The sequence below is a fragment of the Accipiter gentilis genome, chromosome 8 (genome assembly GCF_929443795.1).
Source record: "Accipiter gentilis chromosome 8, bAccGen1.1, whole genome shotgun sequence".
NCBI lineage: Eukaryota > Metazoa > Chordata > Aves > Accipitriformes > Accipitridae > Astur > Astur gentilis.
The window spans coordinates 11945808-11961370 of NC_064887.1; the positions used below are offsets into that span (position 1 = coordinate 11945808).

The 15563-nt window shown below is 44.9% G+C and overlaps 1 protein-coding gene across 2 annotated transcripts in view; it reads right to left on the reverse strand.

The window, feature by feature from the left end:
* Window positions 1-15563, reverse strand: part of RNF220 (ring finger protein 220) — a 233840-nt gene that overhangs the window by 11210 nt on the left and 207067 nt on the right. For both annotated transcript variants that reach the window (XM_049808212.1, XM_049808211.1), the window contains 2 exons: window positions 2925-3033; window positions 1717-1791 (listed from right to left, as the gene is read on the reverse strand). In XM_049808212.1, coding sequence (XP_049664169.1) covers window positions 1717-1791; window positions 2925-3033 — 184 coding nt within the window. The remainder of the gene's footprint in view (window positions 1-1716; window positions 1792-2924; window positions 3034-15563) is intronic.

Genomic DNA, 15563 nt, shown 5'->3' on the forward strand with positions numbered 1-15563 from the left:
GGGAGTGCAAGCATGCCTTGTGAAACGGCCTGGCTTAATAAATTGGGGGCTGCAGGGAGAGGCTAGGACTGGGGAACACATGAGTAGCCACTTATTAATTGCTTCCCCTGTGCAAGTGCCAAGTCCTAACATGATGTCTTGCTGGACTATTCCCATCCCACCTGCCTGGTCGGCAGAAGAGCCATGTGCGGACAGCACGCCGCCAGCTCCATCCCCACCTTCCTCACAGAATTCTAGGGGGGAGATGGCTCCCCCTCTGCAAGGGTAAATGCTAACCCCTGAGCACCTGGAGTGGGGTTTCCCCATTCTCATGAGCAGCTGTGACTGCTGTATATGAAACAAAGGGGCCTGGCTGAAGTTGAACTAAGTTGCTGCTGGGCCTAAGAACAGGCTGAAATTGGTGCCACTGATTTAGAAGATGACTTGAGGCTGCTGGGAATACGAGAGGACAAAGACTTCAGAGTAAAGAAAATGAAAAAGAAATTAGCGTTTTATCCTCCGCTTGTAGCACTGCTGAAGGACAAGATTACTCTTCACTTAGCAAAGGTGGCAGAGCACACATTTCATCCAAACACCTCACAGCTATGTACCCACATATGTGTCTTTTATAACATACTGCTAAAATGTTTACAAAAGCTTGTATAATCTAAATAGTGACGGGGTGTAGCTGAAGAGCTATAAAATACAGCCTAAGGGATAGCCAAGTTATTGAGTTGCTATTAGTACTCAAGCCCACAGGCGCTTCACTGTCCTGGTAACTTTTCTTGGACAAGACTTTTAAAAGGCAGGATTTAAAGGAGCACGATCAGCTTAATCATAATTCCAAGCACACAACGTGTTCTATAAAGTAGATTTTGTAATGCCTTACAGGAACAGTTTTTAGGAGTGGCATTCTCTTACATTTTTTGCAACCCAACACTGTATCATCTTGCTAACAGGAGAACTAGAAAGAACAACTGACTATTTTCCACTCCCCAACCCGAGCAAAATGAAAGCTTGAAAATCAGCTGCACAGGGGAGATTAAAGGCTGATTATAAAGCCCACAGTTTTAACACAGGAAAGGAAAACACTTTATTTAATAACAGCTTAAATTTTAACCTGATGTCCTTTAATACATGTATAAATTACTACTGCACTGGGTCACCTATTCAATGTTCAAGACAGTCCCCAATCTTCCAAACAGAATGGCACACGCTTGAAAACTGCACAGTGCTCTTTCAAATAATCTGAAAAATATAGATTCATATTCATAAAAGCTCCCTTCCATATCCTCTATCCTAAAGATGATTCCCTTTGCTTCAGAGGAATATTAGGTTTCTCAGAAGCTACCCATTCCATGAAATCTCAGTGGATTTGGCCTCCATTCTCACAGCTTTACCTCTCTGCATGGATGCCCCACAGGAAATTACTGTAAGGCAAGTTGTCCCCGGCACAGAGCTGTTACATGAGCAATGGCTGTCCCCACGGCAGCAGAGGAGCAAGCAAGGGGCAGGACTGCACTTGACTGCACAGGTCATGATGACTCAAATGAAACTCACTCAAGTCAAAGCTAGAGTGAGGTCTTAAACAGCAAGGCTTGGGAAGTCTGCATGCACAGCACTCAGATTGTTTAAAATAAAGCAAAAAGCACTTTTCCCTGTGGTGATTTAAAATAAAGAATCCCAGAAGAGCGGAAAAAGCCTGCAAGTCAACAAGAAAGAAGCCAAGAGCCTCACCAGAGTCCGCAGCCAGCATTCTTCACAGTGCACATGCCAGCACTGAATGGAAGTCAGGGGCATTGTATAGGAGTCCTGAGGAGAAGAAGGAAACAGGTTATTTCCACAGCAGGGATCTACTGATTCATTGCTCCCAACCCCATCACAACACCTTTCTTTGTGGATAACGTTGCCTTGTATTTTGTATTTTAAAAAAATAAGCTTGTGTAATATGTAAGTTTGTGGTTTTGTAATGTTTATGTAGTGGAGACAGAAAGTCTCCCACAGTCCAGAACTCCTGTTGGAAGCCCATAATCCACTCAAGTGGTGACCTGGCTCAGCACAGTTATCACAAGACCATCTGAAGTTGCTGTGGCCACCTGCCATTATTCTCATCAGAAAGGTCACCAGATCATACAAAAACCAGTGACAGGGCAAGGTTAACACCCTCATCACAACTCTTAGCTCTGCAGGAACAGCTTAACTACATCCCAAGAATACTGTGGCTATTTCAGCAGACATGGCTTCTCTTGAGTATTTTCTATCGTTGCTAATACACCTCTGGAAATCAGCAGCAAGCTGTCGTCCCTTCTGTGGGATGAGAGACGGGGACTGCACTCCTTACCTACAAGTCATGAACTGGGATAGAAAGCACCATGCATCAAGCTGAAGTTGCAGAGGGAGCCCTCTGCCAAGCAGAATTTTCTCCTGCTATCAGCAGAATAAAAATCTAACAGGAGATGCAAAGCTTTGCAGGCTCAGACCATCAGAGGGAGCTGCTGCCCTTCTTTAAGAAGGCCAGAGCCTCACCACAGAGCAAGCAGGACATTGACAACTTTTAAAATGCTCAGGCAACATTCCTGTTCCCAAATCATATGGTGGGTCTCAGATCACAGATTTTGCTCTCTCCTGTGTATGTAAATCTGCACCTGCAGGAAGAGGACGCTGGTATCTGGGAGTTTTATAGGAAGGCTGAAAGTCTTCCAAAGTTGGGGCTTTCTCAGCCCTGATACAGATGGACAGCTACAAATACCAGTGGAACAATGTAATGCATACAGAAATTTCAATTGCTAAAAAGACCTAGCACCTTCATTTGGAAGGCTAATTGGTGTATAGGGACAAAGATGAGTTACCCCACTCCACCCGAAAAAGGAGAAAAAGCTTCTCCTCTCCTCGGCAAAGATACCAAGACATTTCTGATTCATTACCAGAAGTGGAGTGCTACTCACCATGCAAATGAGACATTTATAGCGGTCCCCACGGGAAAGCTGCCTTTCTAACTCACGGACACGAGCCTTTAACGCTTCAAATGTTGTCACTGCAGAGTCTTCTGTAATTCTGCAACAGATGATGGAGAGTGAGCATCACTGAGCACCCGAGATTGTTAAGAGTTTGGGGGAGAAAGGATCCCACAAGAGGTACCACACAGCAAATGGCAACATTCGAACTAATACATCCAACTTGGGGTGAAGAAGAACTCCTGAAAAGCCCAGTGTGAATTCTTTGATGTGTCCTATTAAACACTTTCAAACACATCATGACAGAACACAGCGGGGCTGGGGTTGCCAGCTTCACACAAAGCAAGCTTCCGCAAGACACGGGCATTTAAAGAACAGATTTTTTTTTTGTTTTTTTTGCCTCTTTTCTTGTCTCCCTTGAGAGATTCCTTAGGACCAAATGCTTTGGACAAAGTTCTGTACGTTGCTCTAAAGCTAGTGAGATAACTTTCTGTGGGCAATAAGAGCTGCTCTTCCCCTTAGAGAATAGAGGTCTTTGCTGGCCATCAACTTTGTGAAACACAAAACCGGCTCATTACACAAGATCAACACAATGGTCTTACATTAAAGAAACCCCTAGCCTTTTGCATTCTAATACTGAAAAAAAGGAGAAACCAAAGCAACAGACACTGTGCCAACAGGGTGGCTATAAAAGCAGCTTTACAATCTCTGCTTTCCCATTTCCTAGGGTCATTTTTGATGGGCAGCGTTATCTCTTTTGTCACAGAGGCGCTGTGCTGAGGGCAGGCAAGTGTATTTTCATGGTTCTGCAAGGCTGGTGAAAAGAGCAACTTCCCAACCTAAAAGCAAGGGCAGACAGCAATGCTTAGCAAATGAGATGCAGGGAGCATTACAGACAAGGATGTGTCCCAGAATGCTGCAAAATCTGATTTCTACACAGTGCAGACATAGGGAGGGGTCCTCAAGCATTCCGCAGAAAAGGTTTAGAGTATTGCATTGACATTAAGGCCTTCACTCTTGCAAAAAACCAAACCAAACCAGCAATTTTCACGTATGTCGGTGAATTTCAGGCCTGTCCAAGCAGACTCCAGCTCAGAAGAACCTGAAGAGTACCTCGCCACTAGAAGCTGCATCAATCACAACATAACCCACAGTGGCGCCTACCTGTTCTACCTTTTCAGAGGATGATTCATCAACAGGTGGCTAAAACACAGGTCTAGCGGAATTACTACAACCAATAAAGTGAGCTGCAATCTCAGCACTCCCGCTGCACACACACATTTGCTCCTTTGTTCATTAGTCACTTGTCACTGGCACGCAGGGGGGGACCTGAGGTATCTCCCATGAGGTGATTCTGTTGGCTTTTCCCAAGGCCCCAGAAACAGAGCTAGCTGAAAAATTCTTGAGTGATTTTTCTAATTATGACACTTCAGAAGAAACTGGAGCTGCAGGAGTGCATATGGTTAAGTACCAGTGTTACAAAGCTCCTCCAGCTTCACTCCTACCTTTGTACAGATCAGACACTCTCTGCATGAGCTAACGGAGGAGAGATCTTCATCAGAAGGAGATTCATTGCAAATGACAGTTGCTAGGAAATGCTAACAATTTTAAAACTGCAAAAAAGGCAAAGAAATACACATGTCTCATGATAGCCTAGTGGATGAGGACCGCTGGGGGACAGGGACGCTGTGGATTCAAGTCTTGGTATCAATAAATAATCTTTGGAGCAAAATGAAAGAGCTTCAGTAGGAGACAGTGCTCCCCACTGTGAAACACCCACTTGCTCCTACTCATTGTTATAAATTATTATCACATCCCAGCTTGGGTTCTCACCCTCAAGGAAGTTGTTAGTGTTTTCAAAGAAAGTCTAGAAAGGTGTTAGTTTTGTCCAAGGAAGAAACAGAATTATTTATTTATAGCTTGAAGCTTATTGTCGGATGAAAAAATTGTTTCCTTTACAATCTGGCCCACCAACAAACTGATGCTGGATGAAGGCTGCAGTTGAATTTGACTTTCTGGGATCCATTTCTCATTCCTGCATGCATTAAGGGCACTGGCGGTGTAAAGGCAGCAAGTGTGGCTCCTGCCCAAAGGAGGTGGTAAGCAGAACCTCAACCCTTGCTAAATTCTCCTATTACTACCTTTGGAGCTACCTGTCCTCCTCTGAAGGGCAGACGACTCAGCAAGGAAAGGGAAAAGTTGATTCCTTGAGCAGATCCAAGCAAAGGCCAATTCATCCGCAGTCCCAGCCCAATAACAGTCAACTCTTGAAAAGGAAAAATTTGCCACTGCAACAACTAGAGAAGATAGAAAATGGCTTGTTTATAGAAGTCTAAATGGCTGACCCCCATCGGCCAATTTCGGAAAGTCTCTGAGATAATCGCACCTGTCCAGTAATAAACGAATGAATCAGAAAAGGAGGCTGAATAGAGGTATAAGCAATAATGCTCAGAGGCTGCCTGATACAATGGCCAATCAATAGGAGGGCTGTAGATCAGGGTGCTAGTTAGCTGGAAAATTACCGCACCGCTGCGTGCGTCACGCTGTAGGGATCCTGGACAATCAATGTGGGAGGTATTGATTTAGTTATTATCACTTCATACGCTCCAGACATTGTTAAATATACATTTATTAACAAGACTGGGGTGCATTGGTAAGAGAGGGAGCTTTAGCCACTGCAGCATCTCCCAGCGCTGATCAAAGCTCAGCCGTGGCAGACTTTAAACTCCATGTTCTCCTTGCCAAGCGTGCTCTCAGGACAAATCCTGATGCACAGTGTAGTGCTGAAGATGCAGCTCCTATCTCCCAAGACAGAGGTTTTGGCCACAAGCGAGTATCTTGTGCTTGAGATTTCAGGAAAGCCTCTTGGAGCAGCAGCAACCAGGGATGTGGTGGCCAAGGGTCAACCCAAAGTGAGCGATAATTGCACGGTTGCTTCCGAAAAGCCAGAGGAAATGAGGTCAAGGGAAATAGGGAGAACATTAGTAAATAAAGGAAACTGGAACTACCTCCAGGGATGGAATAAAGACGAGAGTCACTTCCCATGTGTCTGGCTCCTGTGGTAGCCAGCACACTTGGGACACATGCCATTCCATTTAGTGACATTTTACCGTCAACCTGCTGCTTGTATCCTAAAGATAAGCATCGCTTAGGAGCAACTCTTCCTGCAGCAGCAATCTTGGGAACTCCCTCAGGCTTCCCTCTTGCGTGCACACCTCGTGTGCGCTTGTCCGGACACAGCTGGGAGCTGCTTGGGCAGTATTTTTACAGGGTAATGCTGGGGTGGAGCGAGGGTCAGAAAGCCAAGCTCCACGGACAGGGTAAGGCTGTGTACAAGTTACCCTGCCAAGGAAGGCAGAGGGAATTACAGGAAACAAGGAATTGGCTTCCACAGCCCTGCTCTCCCCGCTTTGCCTTGACCTCATGCTGGATGTAAGAGGACTCTTTTAACAATTTTGCGCCTCAGCGCTCTGATTTGACGTGTTTGGATAACGTCATTTATCAGTCTCCAGAGAGATCTGCTGAGCACAACTGCTGCCGAGAGCAATATCTCAAGCCCCAGCACTGGTGCTTCTCCAGCAGGTGCGAGCAGCCTTGCTGATACCTGAACTGCCCTCCGTGGCTGAGGACGTAGCAAGAGGGCACATCCACGCTCTACTCACTGCGGACCTACGTCAACACAAACAGGGAAGCCTGAGCAAGAACGTTTATGCAAGAGCAAAAACATGAAGGGAGGGCTCCTCGCGGAGGACGCTTGGTCCTGCACTTCTCTCTGGACTGTGCGGTTAACTGTTCAACAACTTGGCAGTCGCAGTTGAGGATGCTGGGTACCAGGGAGCAAGTCTATGAAACTGGGCAGACAGCATATGATAGTTTTCAGTCTTTGTGCTCAATGCACGTTTTTCTACTGTTCATAGCGTTTTCCCCTGAGCACTGAAAATAAGAACAAACTTTCTTCCTCTGAGCAAATCCTTGCTTTGTTCAGGTAAAAGGCCAGAAGAAGAAAAAGGACCTATCTGTAGCTTTGAGCTGTTATTCAGCAATCACCTCCTGGGAAATCTCCCCTGGGAATCAGCTGCCCCTCTCTTTGCAAAAAAACTTTAACCCCAACACTGGTTATTTGTTAAACATTAGCATGCATGTGATCTTTGTTTCTCCAAATTAAATCGAGCAATTCCTACCCGCTGTCCCAGTGGGCAATCACAAGCAATTCCGTTAATTAAATTATCTCTGATTCTGCAGCTCTGGAATCTCTCAATTGACTAAGTCTGTGCTTTATCATCAACAAAATACTGGACCAAAAAGGAAACAAAAAAATGCTGATGTCAAAGTGATTGGCTTCAGTTAACCCTTCCCAGCTGGATATTAAAGGCTGCTCAAGAAACTGTTGGACTGGAACGAGACCAAGACCGAGTGCCTCGTACCAGAGATACCAGTAGCAGCTGTTCACTTGCGTTTCGTTTCCATTATACGGAAAAAACCAAAACACCATACCATCACTGCATCCAGCATCCTGCCCATTTGAGAGCCACAGAAAGATGCAAACTGTTAGCTGCTGAAGAAGCAGAAAACCACCTCAAAAATCAGTAAGCCCCTGCGAATACCCCATCCTCCCCTTACCCAGATCTCACTTGATGTACCCTGCTGCTGAGGAGTCTCCATAAACCATTCCCCTTTGGTTTATTTCAACTGGATATAAATTTTCCTTTCTTCATAAATGGCCACACTGTACACAGCATTCCATAAATTTTTACAATTCCACTGTTTGTATGTACCTTGTAAAAAACGCTTAGCACTGATTAAATGCACCACCAATAAAATTTCATGGGCTACTTTTCACACTTGATATTCTGACCTTCTTCTCTCTTCCTCATACATTTATTTTTGTTTTTCTATGCCTGTAAACACAGAGTGGCAGAGGGGAAAATGTACAGTACCACTGACAAACCTGAGTGTGATGTCTTTATTTTTAAACAAAGCCTTTATCTTCCCTTGTCTGAGGTGGAGAACCTGATCCCAGCAGAACATACATGCCACTTCCCTGCATCAGGGGCAGAGGTCAGGTCACTAGCAGCTTACATATCATAAATATTAGAAACAGACTGGTCGATGCTTTGAAGGCAGAGTCAAGCTAAAGTAAGATTCCAGGAGCAGAGAAATTGCTCCTGGCCATATCTAACCATGGCCACAGATGACAATTATCATAACCACTACCATGCTGCAAAAGAGAGAGCCTACTGCAGTCCTTGCTTTGTGGGGCACAAATCTTTAAGACTTGATAAAAAGATCCAAAAATGACCCCAACATCAGTGCACAATCATTTAATTGCAAGCCTCCTCTCATAGCCAATTTACGTTTGGGTGAGAGGGCAACTTTTTCAGAGAAGAGATCATGTTTTATTAGCCTGTAACATGCTGTCCATAGCTGCTGTGACAATGGTAGCACTGCAGAACGGCAGAGCACAACGATGCTGTCTTGGCTCTCACTCCTAATTTGTCTTCAACACAACTCCCTCGCTATCCGAGTTTCAAACACTAACTAAAAACAACCTTAAGTTTTCTGGGACAAGAACTGCTTCTGTTTTCAACCTGGTGAAAGAATCTGCCCCCTCTTTCAATTTAGCAAGCATCACCTGCATCAAGTGCTACAGCTAATGATATGGGGAGTTTATTTTGGCAGATGTGGGTGAGCGCTACTGAAGTCAGTGGGAGATATACAGACACAAAAGCCTTTTGCACTTACTGGAGGGCAAGAACATAACATAAAGCTGAAAAAAAAAAAGTTTTTTACTAACAAGCAAAACACTTAAACTGATAAGTAAGTTTTTAAAAAGGAAAGTCACAGGTGGCTTTAAAAGAAAACAGACACAGCTCAAGCATTTTCAGTATGTTAAGTCTCCGAAAAAAGTCCAGTGTCAGGCACTGGTGGCAGATTGACTGTGAATCACCCCAGAACATGCAGGCTACTGGACTGGCATGACACACTGAGATTTTATTTCACTAGATGAGCTGGCTACAGCAGAAGGGGCCAGATCCCTAGCAGTAGAAAACTGCCCAGCAAAGCTGTTTGCAGTAGAGCCGTGTCAAATCACACCAAGTGAAGTTTAGAACCTTGATCTGTGAGAGTGCCTGTGCTAAAAGCAATCTTTTGGCAAGACATCAACGTTTTAGTAGCTGGCTTCCCCTTTATTTAGCTAAAAATCTCATTTATTGGGTTTATTTGTTTTTAGACTAACCTCCTCTAAAAAGGCTGACTTATAATCCTGTAAAACGTTGTCACATGTATTGAGGAAATTGGCAAGGATGCTAATTTATTGTCCTCTAGGAAAAAAAAAAAAGCCCTCTTTCCTTGATTAATGTATGTTTTTGTATTGTAAGATATTAAAGAATGTTGCTTCACCTGTAATTATAGAGAATAGTTTATTTTGGCAAAGTGCCCTGGCTTCTGGTTGCCAAGTTATGAATAATGCAATGTTCCCCATTCTAATTTCCGTGTTCTAAGTTGTGAATTTGGAGCGGGGTGCATGCAAGGGCACACACACACGATGCCGAGGCGCTCTCAGTCACGAGCGCCTCTATTTTATACTTGCTTGCACAACTTGTTAATACCGGCATCTGCTTGCCAAATTCAGAGTTTGCTTCTGACTAATTTCATCTTGATGCAAACCAAAAATGTTGTCTCTTTTTCCCCACAGAGGAATTATTTCTCTTACACTTGCATGCACCGTCGCAATACCACTGAGGGGAGCTTACCACTGCAAGAAGGCGTTTTAAGCTGCATTTAGTAGGGACTTGGGTAAAGATTCCCCGAAGAATTTAATGACAGAAGAATTCATTATGCTTTCATATCTCCTCCGCCTCTATAACACAGAACCCAACAATGTCTTTACAGAAGCGGGAAGTAAATTCAGGCGCTGGCTCTTTCTCTCTCTCTTTTTTTTGGCCCGTGTTTCGCTGGGACACATGTGCCCAGCCCCAATCAAAACAGAGACAGATGGCACCGCTGATCATTCAGAATAGAAGGAGCCTCGGAGTCAGCATGTTTAGATGCATTTGTAGGGCTATGCAGTATCTGCTGGCCACTGGGACTGATTTAAAAAGGCGGCTAGTGAAAGTCTGAGCTTGCGCCAAAATTTTAAATGTGCCATTTGAGCAATTATGGTTCGACATGAAAGCTGGGAGAAAGAATGCATGGGTCATTCTGATTTCGATTTAGAGACTATGTCCCCTGTTCCAAAGAGAAAATAAATGCAATCCCATCGCTTTACTGGAGCAGCTTTGGCGATAAAGGGAAAAGCCACGCTACGGAAAAGTATTTTGTTGCGGCAAGGTTTTGTGGAGGCAGCACAAGACGAGTTAGAAAATGATTCTCTAAACAAAGTTCCTAAACAGAAGCATTCGCACATCTAATGTGTTAATATCTCAGTACATTTCTCAAATGTATCCTTCATCCTGGTGACCCTAATTGTATTCCTAACAGATCTCTGAAGGTACACCATGGTCTCTTATCTTAATACAAGCCAGGGCCACAAAAGGCAGGCAGTGGAAATGGAAAATGCAGCTCCTCTCCCTGGTGAGGCACACAGGATAGAGGTTCCAGCCCACTGAAACTTGCCTCCATTCACAAACAAACATGTTTGGATTATGACCAAGCTCCACATATAGCTAGGCAGGTACATTTTTCTACCAGAAGACTTATGGCAGCTGTAACCTGTCATCTTACTGTGGCCTGGACGTGGTCTGGGATTATTGGTAGCTTTGGTTGGACGATCAGGGCACAAAATTATAAAACGTCCCTGAAGTGAAAGAGGAATAGCAAACTCCTAGGGTTGAAAGGTGTTCAGAAGCTTGGACATGCAGCCGAGTCTTGCGGCCAGGCTCTGTGCACAATGAAATGCCTTCTACTCCCATGGCCTGCGTCCAAACGGCCAAAATAAACAGGAAATATCTATGCTACTACAGCAGCACTTGGATTCATCTGCAGCCTTTTAAGGGCTTTACCGTGCAGGTGATATGCTTTCCAGAACTTCCATTCATGACCGCTGATTGGAGGTACACAAGGGCAACGCGATAACACATCCTCCAGACAGCTTCCTACAACTGCTGCTGCCGCCCTAGAACTTTTACGCTGTTGCTGTTTCCTTTACAGGGAAAGAAAGGATCAGAATTAGCATCATTTAAGGTAATCATGCCTTCAAAAAGAAACATGAGGCTATTAAAGGAGGCTATGGCACATTAGTATCACATAACCAATTGTGGTCTCAGAGCTGGAAGAGGAAACCAGCAATGCAGAGGAAGGACAGGTCATGAGCCGGCTATCTGAGGGAAAAGCAGGAACGCTTATGTAACTGAGGGGAAAGAGCAGCTTTTTGTGGACAGAAACTGTCAAAAAGGAGGAAAGAAGAAGTGAATGGAGAAATAAGATGAAGTGTCTGCAGTGGTGGGGAGCAAGTAAGGTTAGGACAAGTACCAACACCGGAGTAAGGGCAAAAAATCAACATGGATATTAAACTACATTAGTTACATTATTTGCTATTAACACTGCTTCTGTAAAGGCAGTACTAGGTTCTGTGTTTCAGAGGCAGAAGAGATCTGAAAGCACAATGAATTCTTCTGTCATTAAATTCTTTGGGAAATCTTTACCAAGCTCCAGATAAATACAGCTTAGAACTCCTTGCAGCAGTAAGCTCCCCTCAGTGGTATTGCAACTGTACACGCAAGCGTAAGAAAACTAATTACAGACTCTACAGTTGTCCCAGACGTGGTTTAGTGAGAAGTAATACAAACTGGTGGGGTTTTTGGTACTATTTCATATTTATACCTACTAACTATAATCTAAGAAATGCATAAACTACCAAGCACCATAATTACAATCATCCTGTTGTCATACAGCAGCTGGCACAGCATAAACACTTACTGAGTCCTGCCACAATAGTCAGTAAGTGCCAAAGAAAGCAGTAGCCCTATTAATGCCAGCATGCAGACAGCCTGCGCAGCCAGGGCTGCCCTTCAACAGATGCATGAGAGCGACAGCAAACTGGCAGCGGATGGGACACAACATGATCCTTTTTCTGCTCTTCAAAGGAACATTTCCATCCAAACAGGGAATGAAGCCTATGTAAAAATAATTGTTACTTTTCTCTTGAGAGCATCTGGGCACCGTACAAATATTTCCTAAAAAAAAAATAATAATAAATCAGTCCCTGCCTCTTAATTCTTGCAGTGTAGGTAGGGGATGTGAATAAACAGTCACATCCTCAAAATATTTTCAGAAGAAACACGGCAGGATCTACAGTGCTCCATCAGAGACATTGTTAAACACAACAGGCTAATTTTAGGGACGAACCCTCTCTCTGACAAGCTGCTCACACATCTAAGGACAGAATTCTTCTGCTAGAAGGCAGCTGTTTGTGTTTTATAAGCTAAAGTTTCTCTTACCTATGGAATAACTCCAATATTTCACAGGGAATCATCATCCATCTAACTGAAGTACCCTCTAACGGACCATCAGCCTCATATCCCCTTTGAAATAGCACAGCTGAGCACTTGCTGGGCCACGATTTATTTTTTACCTTCTAAGACATCTTGCTAACTCTATAGCTCAATAGTGACAGTCGAATTTCACACTGCGATAGCCCCCCATCGATTTTTCACTCCCAGGAAGCAACTCCACAAATTAAAGTTAACAGCATTTCTGAAACTAAGAAAAAAAAGAAAAGAAAAAAAGAAAAGAAGGGGCAGGCAAAGAGACACCGATGGCAAGATGCCTAAACCGTGCCCCCAGCATAGGAATAAAATTCTTTCCTGGGGTTTTCACCAGTTATGAGACAGGGATGCTACTGCCCCTGAAGCTGGCAGCCACCTTGGGTTTGAAGATGCTTCAGCTCTAAAACATCACAGGTTCAACAGACTATAAGAGTCCTTCCCTGTATGAAGACGTCAAAATCTACGGAAAACTGCCCCAAGGTATGAGAATTAGAACAAATCTTTGGCCACAGCTGCACTAAACAGAGATACCACCTTCCCCCAGGTCTGAGCTTGTACAGTCAGCCTGCCTTGCTGAGCTTCATTAACCACTAGCCTGTGATGAACCACAACACTGATACAATTTCAGTTGGCGCAGTGGTAATAACATTTGAGACCATCACTGGGACACACAACTTCTACTGAACAGTTAAAAGAGGGAGTGGAATAAAGAAATGCAGCCCAGCACTCTGCTCTTCACCATCACAACATAGATGATGAAGGAATGCCAAAGTCTCACTTCGTAAAGAAATGGAACATCTACCTATGCACCCTTTCAACACTGAACAACAGTATACGCTACAAGAACATATTACACGCTACTGAATTACCGAAAGGAAGGACTAAAACCTAATAAAGATAAAAATCTGGACATGAGCCAGCACAGCCCAGTAGTGCTTTCTCAGCCTGGCTTTGACAATCCCACACTTCAGTTCAGCTTCCTGGATCCTGTCAAGTTTACATGGGCTGATCTAGGACTCGATCCACCAGCAGCATCATGCTCTCTCTTAGCAGAGCACAAATGGTTATTTCGTTTATGACTCAAGTTAATTTTTTAATTCTATCTTTGCTAGACAACATTCTTGTCTGCCACCAAAGCCTATTAATGGTGTGACACTATGGAGAAGGGCTGGGGAGTGCTTATCCTCTGGTGTGAATTCACAACAGCTTCTGTTTCCCTCTGACACACCAGCTTAAGCGTGGCTCCTTCCCTTTCAGGCTTCTGCTAATCCTCTGGCTTCACACTCTGCTCTCATCACAACCTGCCTGCCCGGGAGCAGGGTGCCCGTGACAGGCACTGCTACCTCCCTGACTGCTCTCACATGCTTGACTCTTTGCACAAGGACCCCAAACTAAACTTTGTTTAATTTTAACTGATGCTCCTTCCTGTGCTGCTGCACCAGAGCCCCTCTGGAGCCAATGCTTTCGGAAAAACTGCTTTGGAAAGAGGTGAGGTGGGGGGAAGGGGAGGAAAGAGGTGACAGGAAAAATAAAACAAATACAATTGCTTTTTGTCTCTAAACCCTTCTTTTTAACCCAACGAGCATCTCATCCAATGAAGCATGATGAGCATGAAGTGTTATATAAAGAAGATAATTATAAAGGGATTTAATGCTTGGCAGGCTTGTATCACAAGGTTTATAGTGGAGGTAGCATACTCACTTAAACAGCCTTGCGTCTGGGTTTGCTATTATGCGGGCAGTGCGGCTGGGGCCAAGCGGAATCAGAAACAAGATTTGTTTTACGAAAAAAAAGAGCACAGCCCCTTCCCACCAAGGATGGCAGCTCCAGTCCCACCTCCTTCCACTTCTGTCCTATCCCTGATTAATGATGTTGTCTGCCTGATTTATGACCCACCCCAACAGATTAGAGTTTCCCTCTTCAACCTCCCCCCCTTTTACCCCTCCTAGAAGGCACAGCCACACTCCGCTGGAAATATTAGAGAATTATTAAATAAACATTCATACGTCATGTCTCTTCCCATACTGAGCTCATCGTAGTCAACGCTCAGCGGCCGGGTCCTGTTTGCTTTGGGGCTGACACCAAACAGCTGGAGTGATTCATGGAGAGGCTGGCTACAATGCTCTGTGCCATATATCATGCTCGCAGCGCTCCCTGCCCCGGCGGAGATAAACTGATCAACCACAACGGGCTGGAATGAATTTATGACAACACAAAATTGAGGAAAACAAATGGGAGGTGACCCAGTGGGCCACTAACCCAGACTCTCTCGCTGGCCTGCAATCTAGTCTGGTGGCAGAAAGCAAAATTGAACATTGGCACTCTGAATTAAGATGCTGGCTTTTAACCCCGGGGAACCTCGGTTTCAAAATGGCACCAGACCCTCGCAGGCGGCATCTCGGGAAGGAGGGGGGAGGAAGACTTTTTGTGGGGAAGGTGCCTTTTGCAGCTCTCTGTGTGCAACAGTGCTTTGGCTGAGACTATGACGTTGGCGGAGGAGTCAGGGAGGATGCTGGGGCAATTAGGGACTGGCTGCTCTCTCTGAGCAAAGCTTCATCTTGAGTCGAGGTAAAGGAGCGTCGCACCGGCTCAGCTCTGCCTGTCTGCCAAAGACCCCCGGCGGTGCGATGCTCCTTTACCCCATGAGCCTTCAGCACCCCAGGGTGTCTCCCAGACACCTCAGGTTGGCGAGATCAGAAAAGCTCAGCAGGGCTGAGACGCCCCACAGTGCTGGGAAGGAGAAGTGGGACCAGTACCAACTCTCTCATTACCTGTGGCTGCCATCTGAAGTTCAATGCAATGCAGATGATGTCAACGGTGAGAAACCTGCCCGAGCTACCGAGGACCTGGCATGGCTGCGAAGGAGAGCTGGGACCAGCACCATGTCTCTCATTACCTGTGGCTGCCATCTGAAGTTCAACACAACGCAGATGAGGTCAACCTGCCCAAGCTATTGATGACCTGGCACGGCACAAGGAGCGGGCCAACAAATGCAGACTGACCCCAAACCCTGTCTAGTCATTCTACATGCAAGAGACTCTTCCATGAAAACCTAAGTTTAGATTAAATTAACTTGCTCAAGCAAAGAGCTTCAGCTGCATGCCAAAAAGAGGACCGTTTGCTATACTGTATTAACAGATTAAAA